This window comes from Coturnix japonica, chromosome 19 (genome assembly GCF_054131305.1).
Source record: "Coturnix japonica strain WE chromosome 19, WE-NBRP24, whole genome shotgun sequence".
NCBI classification, from domain to species: Eukaryota; Metazoa; Chordata; class Aves; order Galliformes; family Phasianidae; genus Coturnix; species Coturnix japonica.
In genome coordinates, this window is record NC_140681.1 from 9,374,393 (window position 1) to 9,386,933 (window position 12,541).

At 44.5% G+C, this 12,541-nt stretch overlaps 1 protein-coding gene across 1 annotated transcript in view; it reads left to right on the forward strand.

Annotated features, from left to right (window-relative positions):
• The window catches only part of COL9A3 (collagen type IX alpha 3 chain), a 27,454-nt gene continuing 14,913 nt past the window's right edge, over positions 1-12,541 (forward strand). Inside the window, exons 1-10 of the mRNA XM_015881597.3 lie at positions 1-147; positions 1,373-1,441; positions 5,620-5,655; positions 6,055-6,126; positions 6,384-6,437; positions 9,348-9,383; positions 10,584-10,607; positions 11,113-11,166; positions 11,816-11,869; positions 12,460-12,501. Of these exons, the coding sequence (XP_015737083.2) occupies positions 82-147; positions 1,373-1,441; positions 5,620-5,655; positions 6,055-6,126; positions 6,384-6,437; positions 9,348-9,383; positions 10,584-10,607; positions 11,113-11,166; positions 11,816-11,869; positions 12,460-12,501 (507 nt within the window). The 5' untranslated portion in view covers positions 1-81. The remainder of the gene's footprint in view (positions 148-1,372; positions 1,442-5,619; positions 5,656-6,054; positions 6,127-6,383; positions 6,438-9,347; positions 9,384-10,583; positions 10,608-11,112; positions 11,167-11,815; positions 11,870-12,459; positions 12,502-12,541) is intronic.

Consider the following 12,541-nt stretch of genomic DNA (forward strand, 5'->3'; position numbering starts at 1 on the left):
CTCATTTGTAAGCCAAGATCCAGGGGGAGAGAAACAGTTTGGCTGCCCAGGAGTAAAAAGGAGAGACAGAGCCTGGGCACGATGACTGTATTCCCCACTCTTGGGCTTCTCTTCCTTTGTCAGCTATTAGCCACAACATCAGCTCAGGTAAGAATTTTCACATTGGTTTTATGTTCAAGAAATGAGTGCAGAAGGGAAAGGTACATTACCATGTGTGTATGTTGTAACTACAGGATGAAATGTGGAAATAGCAGGTCATTAGTCAAAAGTTGTTTTAAAGCTTGTACTCTCCGTGCCTAGAGCAAGGAGCTGTTTCATACCTGCATCAATAGGCTTTTACTTTGTGTCCTTGTGTGCAGCAATTGCTGCTTTACACTTTCTGTGCAAGTTTTGTTTGTGGTTTTTCTTTTCCAATTAGAGCTGCAAGAGATAAAACCCCAGGAAAGGAAGAGCTGTTGTTATAAGAGAAACAGTTTTCTTACATGGTGAAGCAATGAGGTGCCCGGGATCTCCTGATCTGGTTCTCCATGAGTCAGAGAATGTTTTATTCTTTCCCTCTGAATTTTTAAAGCTTCACATTTATAAAAGAACACATTTAATCCTTATTCCCTTCATTTGTGAGGTTATATTAAACTTCTCTGCATGGTGTTAATATTTTTTGCCTGGGGAAATAACTCCTCAGTGAGGTTGTTTTTTTTTTTTTTTTGTTGTGCCAGTAAGGAATTTTTACAGTCTGGGTTTGGAAATTCAGAGCTGCCCTCATCTGCTGCGAGCAGAGCTGCTTCCACAATGAAACCTTTGTTTTGCCAATGCTAAAGCAAGTTGCTCTCTGGAGTCCTCTCAATACAGAAGTCATTTCTCAGACCTTTCTTTCCTTCCCCCAACCTTACACATCCAACAGCCCAGGTTTTCAAATGACACCCTGCTCAGAGAGGAGATTTTTTTTCCTTTTCCTATCCTGACTTCAGCAGTGTCTGTCTGTCTCCATCAGCCCCATCAGGCTGGGGACTGAATGCATTTTTAATGCTACGTGCTATCACCTATTTTCCATGGACCCTACATTTCACCCTCTGCCCCATAAGGTTCATTTCTACGGGCAGTGAGGAACACAACCTGTACAACCAAACCCCTTTGCTTTCCATCTCTCCTTCCCCATCTATTAAAGTGGCTGAGGATGCTGAGGCTGTACTCAAAAGTATTTTCCAAAGAGCCTTGTTTTGAGCTCCTCCAAGTTTGCCCAGGATGCTGTGAGGCCCCATGAGGTGAAGTAGCTGTGGAACTCAACAATTGCTTTCTTATTTAGCTTGTGTGTTTATTCTGATGGAAAAATAATCTCTCTCTTCCTCTTCATCCCCCCCCCCAACACTCTCAGAGAGTAGGACCACGAGGCCCTCCTGGACCCCGAGGACCCCCTGGACCATCTGGCAAGGACGGCATAGATGTGAGTGCCACATAGCAGAGGAAGGGAGGGAGGGGGTGGAGCAGAGGCAGAGTGAGCCGAGCAGAGAAGTGCTGCTTGTCCTCCTGAGCCTTTGGGCTGTGCTGCAGAGTTGAATGGGTATGGAGAACCTACAGGATCTTGTCCTACAGTGGTTAGGATAGAGAATGGAGACACTGAGTGCCCTCATTCACTGCAGGATCTATATCCTATCTCAGTAAAGTTCAGGATGAAGGTAGTTTGTGAGAAAGGATTCACAGCTGTGCCTGCAGAGCTGTGCTTTGCTCTTTTGCTGTCTGTAGAGGAGGGGGAACAAAATGTGGAAGGTTGAGTGCGTGAATATGTTGCAGGTCATTGTTACTGCATGTTCTGTAGCTCTGAGAGGGGCTTGTGATGTTTCAGAGCATCCACTTTCATGTGGAGCCTGAAGAAACTCAACATGAATGCTGCTCTTGTGTTTTATTTCAACAGAGTCAGTGCGGAATCTCCAATCTACGCTGACGTGCAAAGTCAGAATATGCCCCCCTGCTTTTCAGATATAAGTTGCCTTTAATGGCACAAACAGCAAATAAACCCCAACCTTTTGTTATAGGGGGCAGTTCCATAGGTGTGCCCATGTCCTGTATAGGTAGAAGGCTGTGTACCCCAGGAGATGTCAGAGAGGAGAAAAATAACTTGTCCTATTGCCTTTGATAGCTGTCTCTATAGAAATTAAATGTTGCTTCTGTGAGTCTGTTGGAGAAGAGCTGTATTTACTCTGCAGGCGGCAATGGGTTAGTGTCAGATAAACGTTCAGCAAGGTGGTATCAAATACAGAGGAGCAGTTTCCTGTTTTGTTGCTCCTTTTGAGTAGTGCTTGTCTCTGTAAGCTGATAATATTCTACGGTGGGTTATTTTAAAACACATCCGAAGTAAGTTGATTGCAATTGAGCCTTTCAGCAGCCTTGAAAAACTCTATTCACTCCCTGCAGGTCATTTTCTTTTGGATAAGAATGTAAAGGGGAAAAGATATATGTTAGCTCCCTGGTAAGAGGTGAACAAGGAGCCTTTTTGTTTGCTGAGCTTCCGTAGAGGCTGTGTGAGCAATGCTGGTCTGAAGAGAAAACCTCACTCATTTGCAGCTATTCCCTCTGAAGCGTCCTTTCATCTAAAAGAGTCTGTTTTGCTGGAAATCTCACTCTGGTTTTGTAGCATGTGAAGTTCAGAGCTGGTATCTCCCTGCTGTTCTTTGTGATAAAAGGCCTATGGGGAGGAGGGCAAAGGAAACACATTCCTTGCAGCTGCAGGGAGCCCATGGAGTCTGTGGCCAGCAGGCTTTGTGGAATAGGGACTGGTTTTATATGCAGAGGAATTCTCTATAAAGAGGAATTTGGGAAGGGACAAAACCCTTCAGACTTCAGGTTGTAACCAGCTTCTAGGCAACAGTGTTTGGAAGGAAACAAATCCCTGTGATCCTGCTGTTCTGCCCCTTTCTACAGCGTATTTTGCACCTTATTCAGGAGCTTCATCAGCATTGCTTGTGGTGGCTGTTGGAAATGGGAACCTGGGGAAGCACTTATAGTGTGAATCTACACCTTTTATCCACTGCTAACTTCAGAAAGTGGGACAGGACTAAATAATATCTAGTTATTGTGAAGAGCCCAGTCCTAAAAAATCAAACTGCTGATTAAAGTGTTTGAAGTGCTAAGTCTTGCAGTCCCACCTTCAGACATGGAGTTCTGACTGCAATGGGAGCAATCTGCCATTCAAACAGGCTCAAACTACAACCCTCATCCAGATGCAGGTTGTGCCCTGTTAACATGAGATGAAACCAGCTGTTCAGAGATAGCTTCTGTAGTTCAATCAGGCAGTCAGACCTTTAAAGACCTGCACAAAAGAAGAAACTTGTGGCCGTGGCTGGTGTTGAGGATGCTCATGCAGCATTCCAGTTGAAGGGCTACTGTTTTTCTGGCAGCACCCAAAAAGTTATGCCATATAAAATGCAGCAATGGGTGGAGCCTGAGTAATATTGTCAGTTCTGTAAGGAATGAAGGCACTTCATTGTTTCTCTGCAGTGGTGCAACTTCTTTTAAAGCACAGATAGAACTCTTCTGGACCCTATCTGTAGGCCACACCACCTGCATTGGCTTCATAGATGGCTTTAGATGGATGCTGTGTGGGAAGAGTCGCTTTGAGACTGATGAGTGGTGCCGAAGTGCTCAGTGGTCCCTTACCATAGGCCCTGAGCCACGTGCTCAAGATGCAGCTGAGTTACTTGGAATATCTCAGAATGAGCCCCGTAAGTACCATTTCTAGAAGCTGCTGCTTTTGTTTCTGCCTTTCTCTGGAAGCTGCAGCATTCAGTTCCTCTGAAATCTTTATAATTACAGCCTTTAACATGCTTCACATTTCATACGCAGCACCAAACCAAATCTCCCTCCCAAGAATAGGAACAGCATGTTGTGATCAAAAGAATTAGTGCCAAGTTCCTGTGAATTATTTCTAGGAATGTAATTCCCCAAATTGCTAATAAGAGATTGTTGCTGATCAAAAATCAAGCTCTATTTTCTCCCCCCGGCCCCCTCCACTTTTCACCTCATGGCTTGACTTTAATGCAGGCTTACTAAGAAAGAGAAAACTGACTTCCTTCTCATGAAGCACCCAGGGGAGCACTTCCTTTTGCTGACAACCTTTGCCACTAATTCCCAGTGATCTGGCATTAAGGGTGTAAACACTTATTAGGCCTTTGATTCATCTGACTGAAGTTCTGGAGCTCCTGCAGAGTCCCACAGGGGTCCTCGATGGCAGGATAAAGGTCTAAGATGGTCCCAAATAGCGTTTGCAAGTGCTGTGACCTTGCTGGATGTATTGCCATCACAGGAGAGAGGGGGGGGGAAAAAGGGGTTGGAAATGTAGTGTGGTGAAGGAGGGATGCTGCCCTTCCAAGCCATTCATTGCAGAAGAACTGCTCCTTTCATTCCTTTGGCAAGGGACCTTCCCCACCTATGATCACGATAACTATTTATGGGAAGCCTGTGGGTAATGAACGGCAAAAGAGTTTCTTCATCAAGCCAGAGCACAATGCCACCTCTGTGTAACGTCCCTCTGGTCTGAGCACTGATCAGCCACCAGCGCAGTGTGTCAACCCATGGCTCAGCAAATCAAAGCCACCAGTCTATGGGACAGCCCAGGGAATTCACAGCTGCTGATGCAGTAAATGCAGAACGGTGCTATAAATTGCATGCCTTTGTTTACTGCCTAATAACCCCTAATTATCAGACCAACCTTGCTCAGTTAGCAAGCACTCTTTTTCCATCTGGATTCTCCTCTTCCGGGATATCAATGTGCCCTGTGCCCCCTCCTCACCCACAAGAAACAATCTGCTCACACTATTAGTGTACTTACCCTGAAGCCAGGAGTCGAGGTCCTCATCCAGGGACCTAAAATGGGACGTGCAGGAGCGAAGCGATTTGCCTGCGGACAAAACAAGGAACTGAACTGAGACTGTCAAGTTTCAACAAGCTCCTGGCTTTTGCAGACAATTGTTTTTTCACAGGGACTGACAATAAAGCACCAACATCTTGTTGTCTGGGGTCTGTGTGAGCTCCTGAATGCCCCTGTGGCTGGCTGAGCTGAAAGGAGATTGAAATCAGCTGGGCCTTTTGTTCATTTGCTTTTCCTGTCCAGGTTTAGTCATATGAAGAAAATGGCTGGAGACTGTTCTTTCCTTTCTGTTAGTCCCAAACTTGTGGTAGCAGCACTGTTACATAGTGTGCCCTGGATATCTGGATCTCATAGCATCTCTGTTTTACCATGGAAGGTATTTGAAAATTACAGTAGCCATCCAGCTTCCTCCATGCCTCGCTTGCTGCTAAGTCAAAGTGTAAATAGTTCCTAAGCGTATGTGGAAAGAAAAGCAGGTGATGGGGGTGGTTCAGGACACTTCAGTTCTCCCTTGTGATACCCACATGCTCAGGCTTCCTGTCTGCTACTGGTAATGTGAAAAGGATTATCCAGGTTCAACTTGCTTTAGGAGGTAACAGGGTCCCACAGCATTACCTTCTTCATCCTGAGCACGGTAAATCTTAGTGTGAGCATGGAGGGAGGTGTGAGCACTGTGGCTGTTGTGTGTACTGCTGTCAGAAGAAGACAACAGAAAGGAGATGTTCATCACTAACGCTGATGTCTTTTTCTTTACTCAGGGTGAGCCGGGCCCTCCTGGTTTGCCAGGCCCATCAGTAAGTATTACCTGGCTGCTGTCACCTTGTTTGTTCTCTTAGGAAGAAGCAGTGCACAGGAGCTAAGTCTTATGGCTTTCGTTTTGATCTGCAGCAGAATTTCCATAAGTTAACTCAGCACTGGTTCTATGGAGAAACAAATTCCCTTGTTTTGTTGCTAGAGGAGGACACGCATGCATGGGGGTTGAAACAGGATGATCGTTATGTTCCTTTTCAACTCAGGCTATCCTATGGTTCTGTACCTGAAATACAGCTCACCCATTGCCAGTGCAACCAAAACTGGCACCTTGTTGTATATACGTGTTTGTTTTTGGCATCAGTTTGAGTCTTGTGCTGATGAAGACTACGTGCCGCATTTCATTTGTTACATTATAAAGAATTGCCTGTTTTCTGATATAGGGACCAAAGGGTGCACCAGGAAAGCCCGGAGCAGCTGGTGAAGCTGGGCTGCCTGGCCTTCCCGGAGTAGATGTGAGTATTTGCTTATCTGTTTAAGCATTTCATATGCATGAATGCTGTCTTGGTGTCTGTTCTTCTGTACTTAAAATGCATAGGGAACAGTACAGGTAATTTGCTTCTGGTTTTCTCCTGTTTAACTACAGAGATTTGAAGAGGTTAGGTTTTCCTGGAAGTCTGACATGCGGGTAGTATGTGACAGTGACAGTGGATTCCTACAGCTCTTGTTTCTGTGTTTCTCTGTCTTTACATTTATTCTTGTATTTCCACAGGGTTTAACGGGAACTGATGGCCCACCTGGCCCAAATGGGCCTCCAGGAGACCGTGTGAGTACCACGTTGTGTCTCCAGTGCCTTGAAATGGAACTTTGTCATTGCTTACACTGGTGACTCCTCCTACCTTTGTGAACTGGTGACACTGGGGTATTGATGATGGCAGGTTATTTATCCGTGAACCCTTGCAGAATGCTTAAACCTTTCAAATGAAGACCCAAATAGTTTTTCTGTAGGTGCAAGGCATGGGATCCAGCTTTCTTTCACATGATTTTGAGTGTGTTTTGGATAGCTTTAGTGCAGATAGCAGTGCAGAACAGCTCTTGTGGTATTCTGAGCATCTGAAAAAGCAATCCATAGACTTAATTAAAACGTTGATCAAAGTGAAGCTATTTTGGTCTTTATTTTGAGCCTCGGTCTCTTACTTCCTAAGTATTATGGCTCTGCTGAGGGACACCACAGGAAGAAATGACTGCCTATGATGCTATAGATGTCCTTCAGGTCATCTGTAACTGGACAGAAAAATACATAGGCCTCTGTTATGACACTGGGAACAAAGTGTAGGTGAGTGTGCTGCCGTTCAGCACAGATTTTACTCAGCATGGCCATCCTCCTCTCTTCTATCACAAATCATTACAGGTTGCATCCAGAGCTGGTCCACAGTTCTGTTGAACTTGGGGCTGCAGTGATGGGTCAACACAGATCTCTGGGCTACAAAACCCCAACAGCTCACAGACTGTGATGAGACTGCAGCACCTTTGGGAAACAGAACTTTGATTTTTACAACAGAAATGTTATGGACCACGCAGAAAACTGAGAAGTTCTGTGCTTCTGTTTTATGTTCAGTGGTAACATTTGCCCATGCCTACTTTAGCGTACAAGGTCTGAGTTAGCGGGGTAATGGAGCAGATAATTCCTGGGCACAAGAACTTCCCCTTTCAACGCACAAACAGCGTTCTAGCACACAGAGTTACCGTAACTTTGTGTTCTGACTTGACATGATTTCCCCTGTCTCTTAACTCAGTCTGTCAGCACGGGGCAAACTTGGGGCATGTTGTCATTTATGGGAGGTTTGTGGTGTTTTTTTTTTTTTGAGGTCAGTGATCTGTCTAGAAAATCATTTTAATTGGACTAATAAAAGCCTGGAAAAAGAAAAGAAGCTCTAAAAGCTCTATCACTCTAAAAGGGCAGCGTGGTTATCCTGACTTTCTTTTGCACGAGTTTAAGAAGGCAGTTGGGTCCTGTGGGAAGCACTGAAAGCAGCAGATGTCCATTGACTGCTGTGAGATTGAAGACATGCGTGAAGACACACTGTGCCTTGTGATGAATAGACATGTATTTCTGAAGTGCCTGAGAGTGAAGGTGTTTGGCAAATGGAAATGGGCTCCCAGAAGGCTGTTTTTTAGCTATGCATTATTTATTTATGAGCTCATAATGCCATATTAATCAAGTATTTCCTGCTCTCAATAGTTGTATACTCATAAAGCATATGGCTTTAAAATGGAAAATTATGCTAAGACTGTTTTCAATAGAGAAAGAACATTGTTATCAGGAGAATGAGTTGAGTCAGTGTTATTAAAGTAGAGGTATAAATTAGAGTTTTTCATTTGGATTTAATGGAGTCACACCAGCTTGCTCAGGGACTCGGTGATCCATGACTGTACCAAAAATGTTCACTCCTGAGTGCTCCACCCCACACCCTCAATATTACGGAGGGGAAAGGACCAGCACTTGGTAATCTGAGTACAGTGACATAATGGAAGGGGCCTATCCAGCTTTTTTTGTATTTGTGGGAGCAGGATTAAGGGTGTAAATCAGTAGATGCTGGAAATTCTGTGTTTTCTACAAGGAGAGATCTCAGCTCATCCCGTAGGCAATGGTGTATAAAGACTTCAGCCTAAAGATAAAAGCAACCAGATGAAAACCAGAGTAACCAGCAGCAAGAAAAATGAATGAGCTGACATCTTCAGCAGAGCTGATTTTGATTGGATTACAGTCCTTCCCTCACAAGGCTATTCTTAATGAGGCACTTGGGCCCTAGGTATCTTTCTCTTTAGACTTAATAAGGGAAAACATTTCTAATCTCGTTTGGTGAAGAAAGGCTGCGGTCATCCTCAGGATCACAGTGAGCAGCCGTGTGCTGGGATGCTTCTTGGTCTGCCTTCTTGGTCTGCCCATCTGCATTGTCCCTGTGGTCCTGGGGATGGATGTGACTTATTTCCAACTCAGGATGTTTTTGGTAGAGAATCCTGAGAACTTTTGGAGAGCAGGTTTAGTCAGTCCAGCTGGTGAGAGGCTGAGGAAGGCTTTGCAGTGCAGCAGAGGGGTTGAGAGTAAGCAGGGTAGCTTATCTTTAATTAAGCAAATTTTGTTTCAGCAATTTCAAGAACGATTTGAGTCTAAGATGTAAGCTTGACTAGAGTTTGGTGATCTTAAGAGATAGAATGCAAATGGAGAAAAGGAGATTGGGAATTGATTTGCCAAAGAAACAAATGAGAAGGCAGAAGCTGCCCCATCACAACCTCTGCCTGCAGGGAGATGCGTGAAGTGATAATACACACTAGAACAAATCCAGATCATGTAAATGGTTCCAGATAATTTCATCACTGGATCTACATCGTGCAAGTACAATGAATGAGAATATTTCAACTGAATGAGACTACAGTTTGTGAATGTTTAGATATTCATAGCCAACAAATGGGGGAAGAATTTGCTGGGGCCGGTTCAGAGCTAAGCTCCCTACTGTCTTACAGTGTTGTTCAATCAAGTAATTTATAACAACAGGATCATCATTACCCATAGGTTTCTGTCCTTGTATTTGTAAGTTTGACCAAGCATCCCCAGCTGTGTGCTGTTTCTTTCAGACACTGTTGGAGTTTCCAAACAGAGCAGATGCTGATGTCTTACTATGTGGGAGTTTCTGATTGACCTGCTAATTTGCACTCTGTTGTTTTATTCCTGTAGGGTGCATTAGGACCTTCTGGGCCACCTGGACCAGCTGTAAGTAACTCCCAGATTTGCACGTGTAAGGGTGGTGTGTCATTGGGTGCCAGAGCCTGCCCCAGGAGAACAGGGGAAGCCTTGTATCCCAGATCAAGAGATTTAAACATGAATGAGTGAAAATATCATTTTAGGTGCTTAAGTATCTATGTTTGAACTGTTCTCGTGATGTGGAGCTGCTTCTTGGTCTCAGAGATGTTATAAAGTCACCAAGCTTGGGATGAAGACTGATGTATCAAACCTTCCTTCTATCGGATAATGTCTTTTGTATTGTATAAGTAAATGAAACAGACTTTCACATATTGAGCTATTTTGCTGCACTAACATCCCTGGTCATTCTGTGCTCATTTTGAAATCCATATTGCTATGTTAAGCATCTCATTATGTACTGGAAAGTCATATTTAGCTTTAATGTCTATACTGACGGAGTAATAGAAGAGCCATGCTAAGCTCATAACAACCAGAAGTGATGTCTCTGTAAAGAAAGCCCCCTTAAATCTTTTCCATCAAATCAAGTGGTAACTGTATATCCATATTTAGCATCAAGCCTAAGGGTTTCTGAATACAGCTGCTGCTGCATCTAGAAAGACATTCAGTTAATGCTAAACAACTTAGCAGCCTTCCCCAGCAATTATTAGTATTTCTGTTTCTTCATGAAGCTGAGCTCAACTGCAGAGCTTGCTATGCTGGTTCAAATGCCATGAGCAGATGATTTGAATGCCCTTCCCAAACGTGACAGCACGACATATATAGGTGCTCACTTTGTTGGATGGCCACAGCTAACTCAGTACCCCCACTTCACTGAACCAGGTCTGGATCTCGCGTTGCAGGACAGCCAGTGGGTGTCAGCTGAGATGAGGTTTCAGGAAGCAAACAAATGTTTGAAGACAGGGAAAGCAGATGAATAAATTAGAACGTGTTCTTCATAAATGTCCCTGTTCCACTACCGCGTCACCACCGTATATGGCTTTATTTAGAGATATCTCGTAGGTAACAAGGATGTAAAGGGAATACAAATTATTAGAGGCAATGAAAGGATTCATTAAGACTCTGCGTTCTCATTGCAAATTACAGTAAGTGTGGGCAGGAGAGTGTTATGAGAACTGAAAGGAAAGTTAAAATGAAGCAGTATTTTCAGAGGTGCTGCTCCTCCTGTCGTATGTTCATTTTTTAAGTGATCTTTTTAAATGTTGTTTCCAGGGTAAAGGACTGCCAGGACCTCCAGTAAGTAAAGAGATTCTTTATCCCAAAGAGGTTTAAATGACTATGTAAGGGATGGGTTTTTGTGTTGGTTTTGTTTGTTTTTTAATCTGGATTCCTTCCTTGTGCTGGACAGCAGGATTTGGAGTCCTGCAGGTTGGCAGCTTTGTGGTCCATTCTTGTGTATCCTTACCCCAGTGCAGCCTGTCACTGCTGTTGATTCAAGGCAGGGCAGCCTTGTAATTGCTGGAGGTAGCCATGTCTGGAGCAGCAGCTTTCATTCATCAGGCTCTCGGGGTGCCTCAGAGCTGAGTCAGTGTGGGGCAGATATTGGCAATGTGTGGCAGTGCAGATAGCAGACTCCATGGGAAGGTGAAGCAAGAAGTAAGAAGTGCGTTGGCAAAGCAGTTGTCTGGGGCTGGGCATCTCTGAGTGATTAGGCAGATGAATACAGCCAGACTGTTTGCTCCTGGACTTTGGCAGCTATGTGGGGTCACTGAGGTGTAAGGCTTTTTTCTCTGTTCAACAGGGGCCTCCAGGACCCAGTGGACTTCCAGGTGGAAATGGATTTCGGGGTCCTCCGGTGAGTTTTTCACACTTATCAAACATACCACGACCACAGAAGAGCAAAATTCATTTCTGTTTTCTTATTCTGTTCTGGAGGTGTGATGCACGAGGCACTGCAAGCTCTACAAATGCCTGTGGGCAATGCTATCCCTTGTATCAGCTTGTGTAGGGTCTCCTTTGTCGACCACTGCAGTGCTTTGGTGCGCAACTTCTTGCAGACAGATCTTTTACCAATGATGAATAACAGCAAAAGAGCAGTCAGTGTCAGGAGAAGAGAGATCTGTCCCCACTGGCATGTGCTTTCAACACCCTCAGTGAGAGCAGAAAGAGCCTGATTGGAGGGAGCCCATTCTGTAGAAGCATGCAATCATTTCTGGATGCCCGCAGCTCCACTGGAGAGATACGGAGCCAGTAGAAGCAGGGATGTAGGTACAGCATATATTCTTCCATTCTACTCCCTGTACTTGCACATGGATCTGTTATTCTCTTGACGGCACTAGAATCCTCTGCAGGCAGAAAGGTGCCATTTAGTCTAGTTGGAGATATTTTGCCTCACACTCACAAATATGCAGTGGCATTTGGTAGCTATCCTTCCTCTCTCTTCATGTTTTCATCCAAATAGTTAAGAAGAGAAATTCTTTATATTTTTTTTTATCTCTTTTTAGGGGCCTTCTGGTCTGCCAGGATTCCCAGGGCCTCCTGGACCACCTGGACCTCCCGTAAGTTGAGATTTGTGAATGAATGTGAGAAACTTCCCATGGGGAGTCTAGAATTTTCATCTCGCTGCCAGAACGCATGTGTTTTATTTGCTGCAATTACTGTGAGCACTCCCTCTCTGGGCTGAGTTTCAGCAGCCTCTAAACACTGAGCTCCGAGGAGAGCAGTGACTTCACTGGCTGCTCTTCAGTGTGTGGATCATCATCTCCTGTTTGTTTATTATTTGTTCTATTTACTGCTTGCTGAGTTTCTTTAGAAGGTCAGATAGGTCCCAGGAGGGCCTTCCCCTAATACCTAAAGAGGGTCAAGCACAGCTGCTCCCCTGAAACTGCTGCCTTCATGGCCTAAGGCTCAAGGACCTTTCCCATGCTAATCTGTGCATCTCCAGTTCAAGTCTGCCATGTCCATTTTGAGGACCATTGCAGCTCATAAGTAACCCTCTAGGCTCAGGGGCTGTTTCATGCCATGTGGCATTGTATCTGCCCTGTGCTAATTCAGCTGAGCTGGGATTGTAAGGTACATTTTCTGGAGATAAAGTTTCTTCCTTTTGCTTGCCTAGATATTCTTAAAGGCCATTTCTTATGAATTTCAGGGTCTTGCAGGCGTCATTCCGGAAGGCGGTGGGGACCTTCAGGTAAGTTTCTCCTGATGTAGCATAAGAATATTTTCATTGA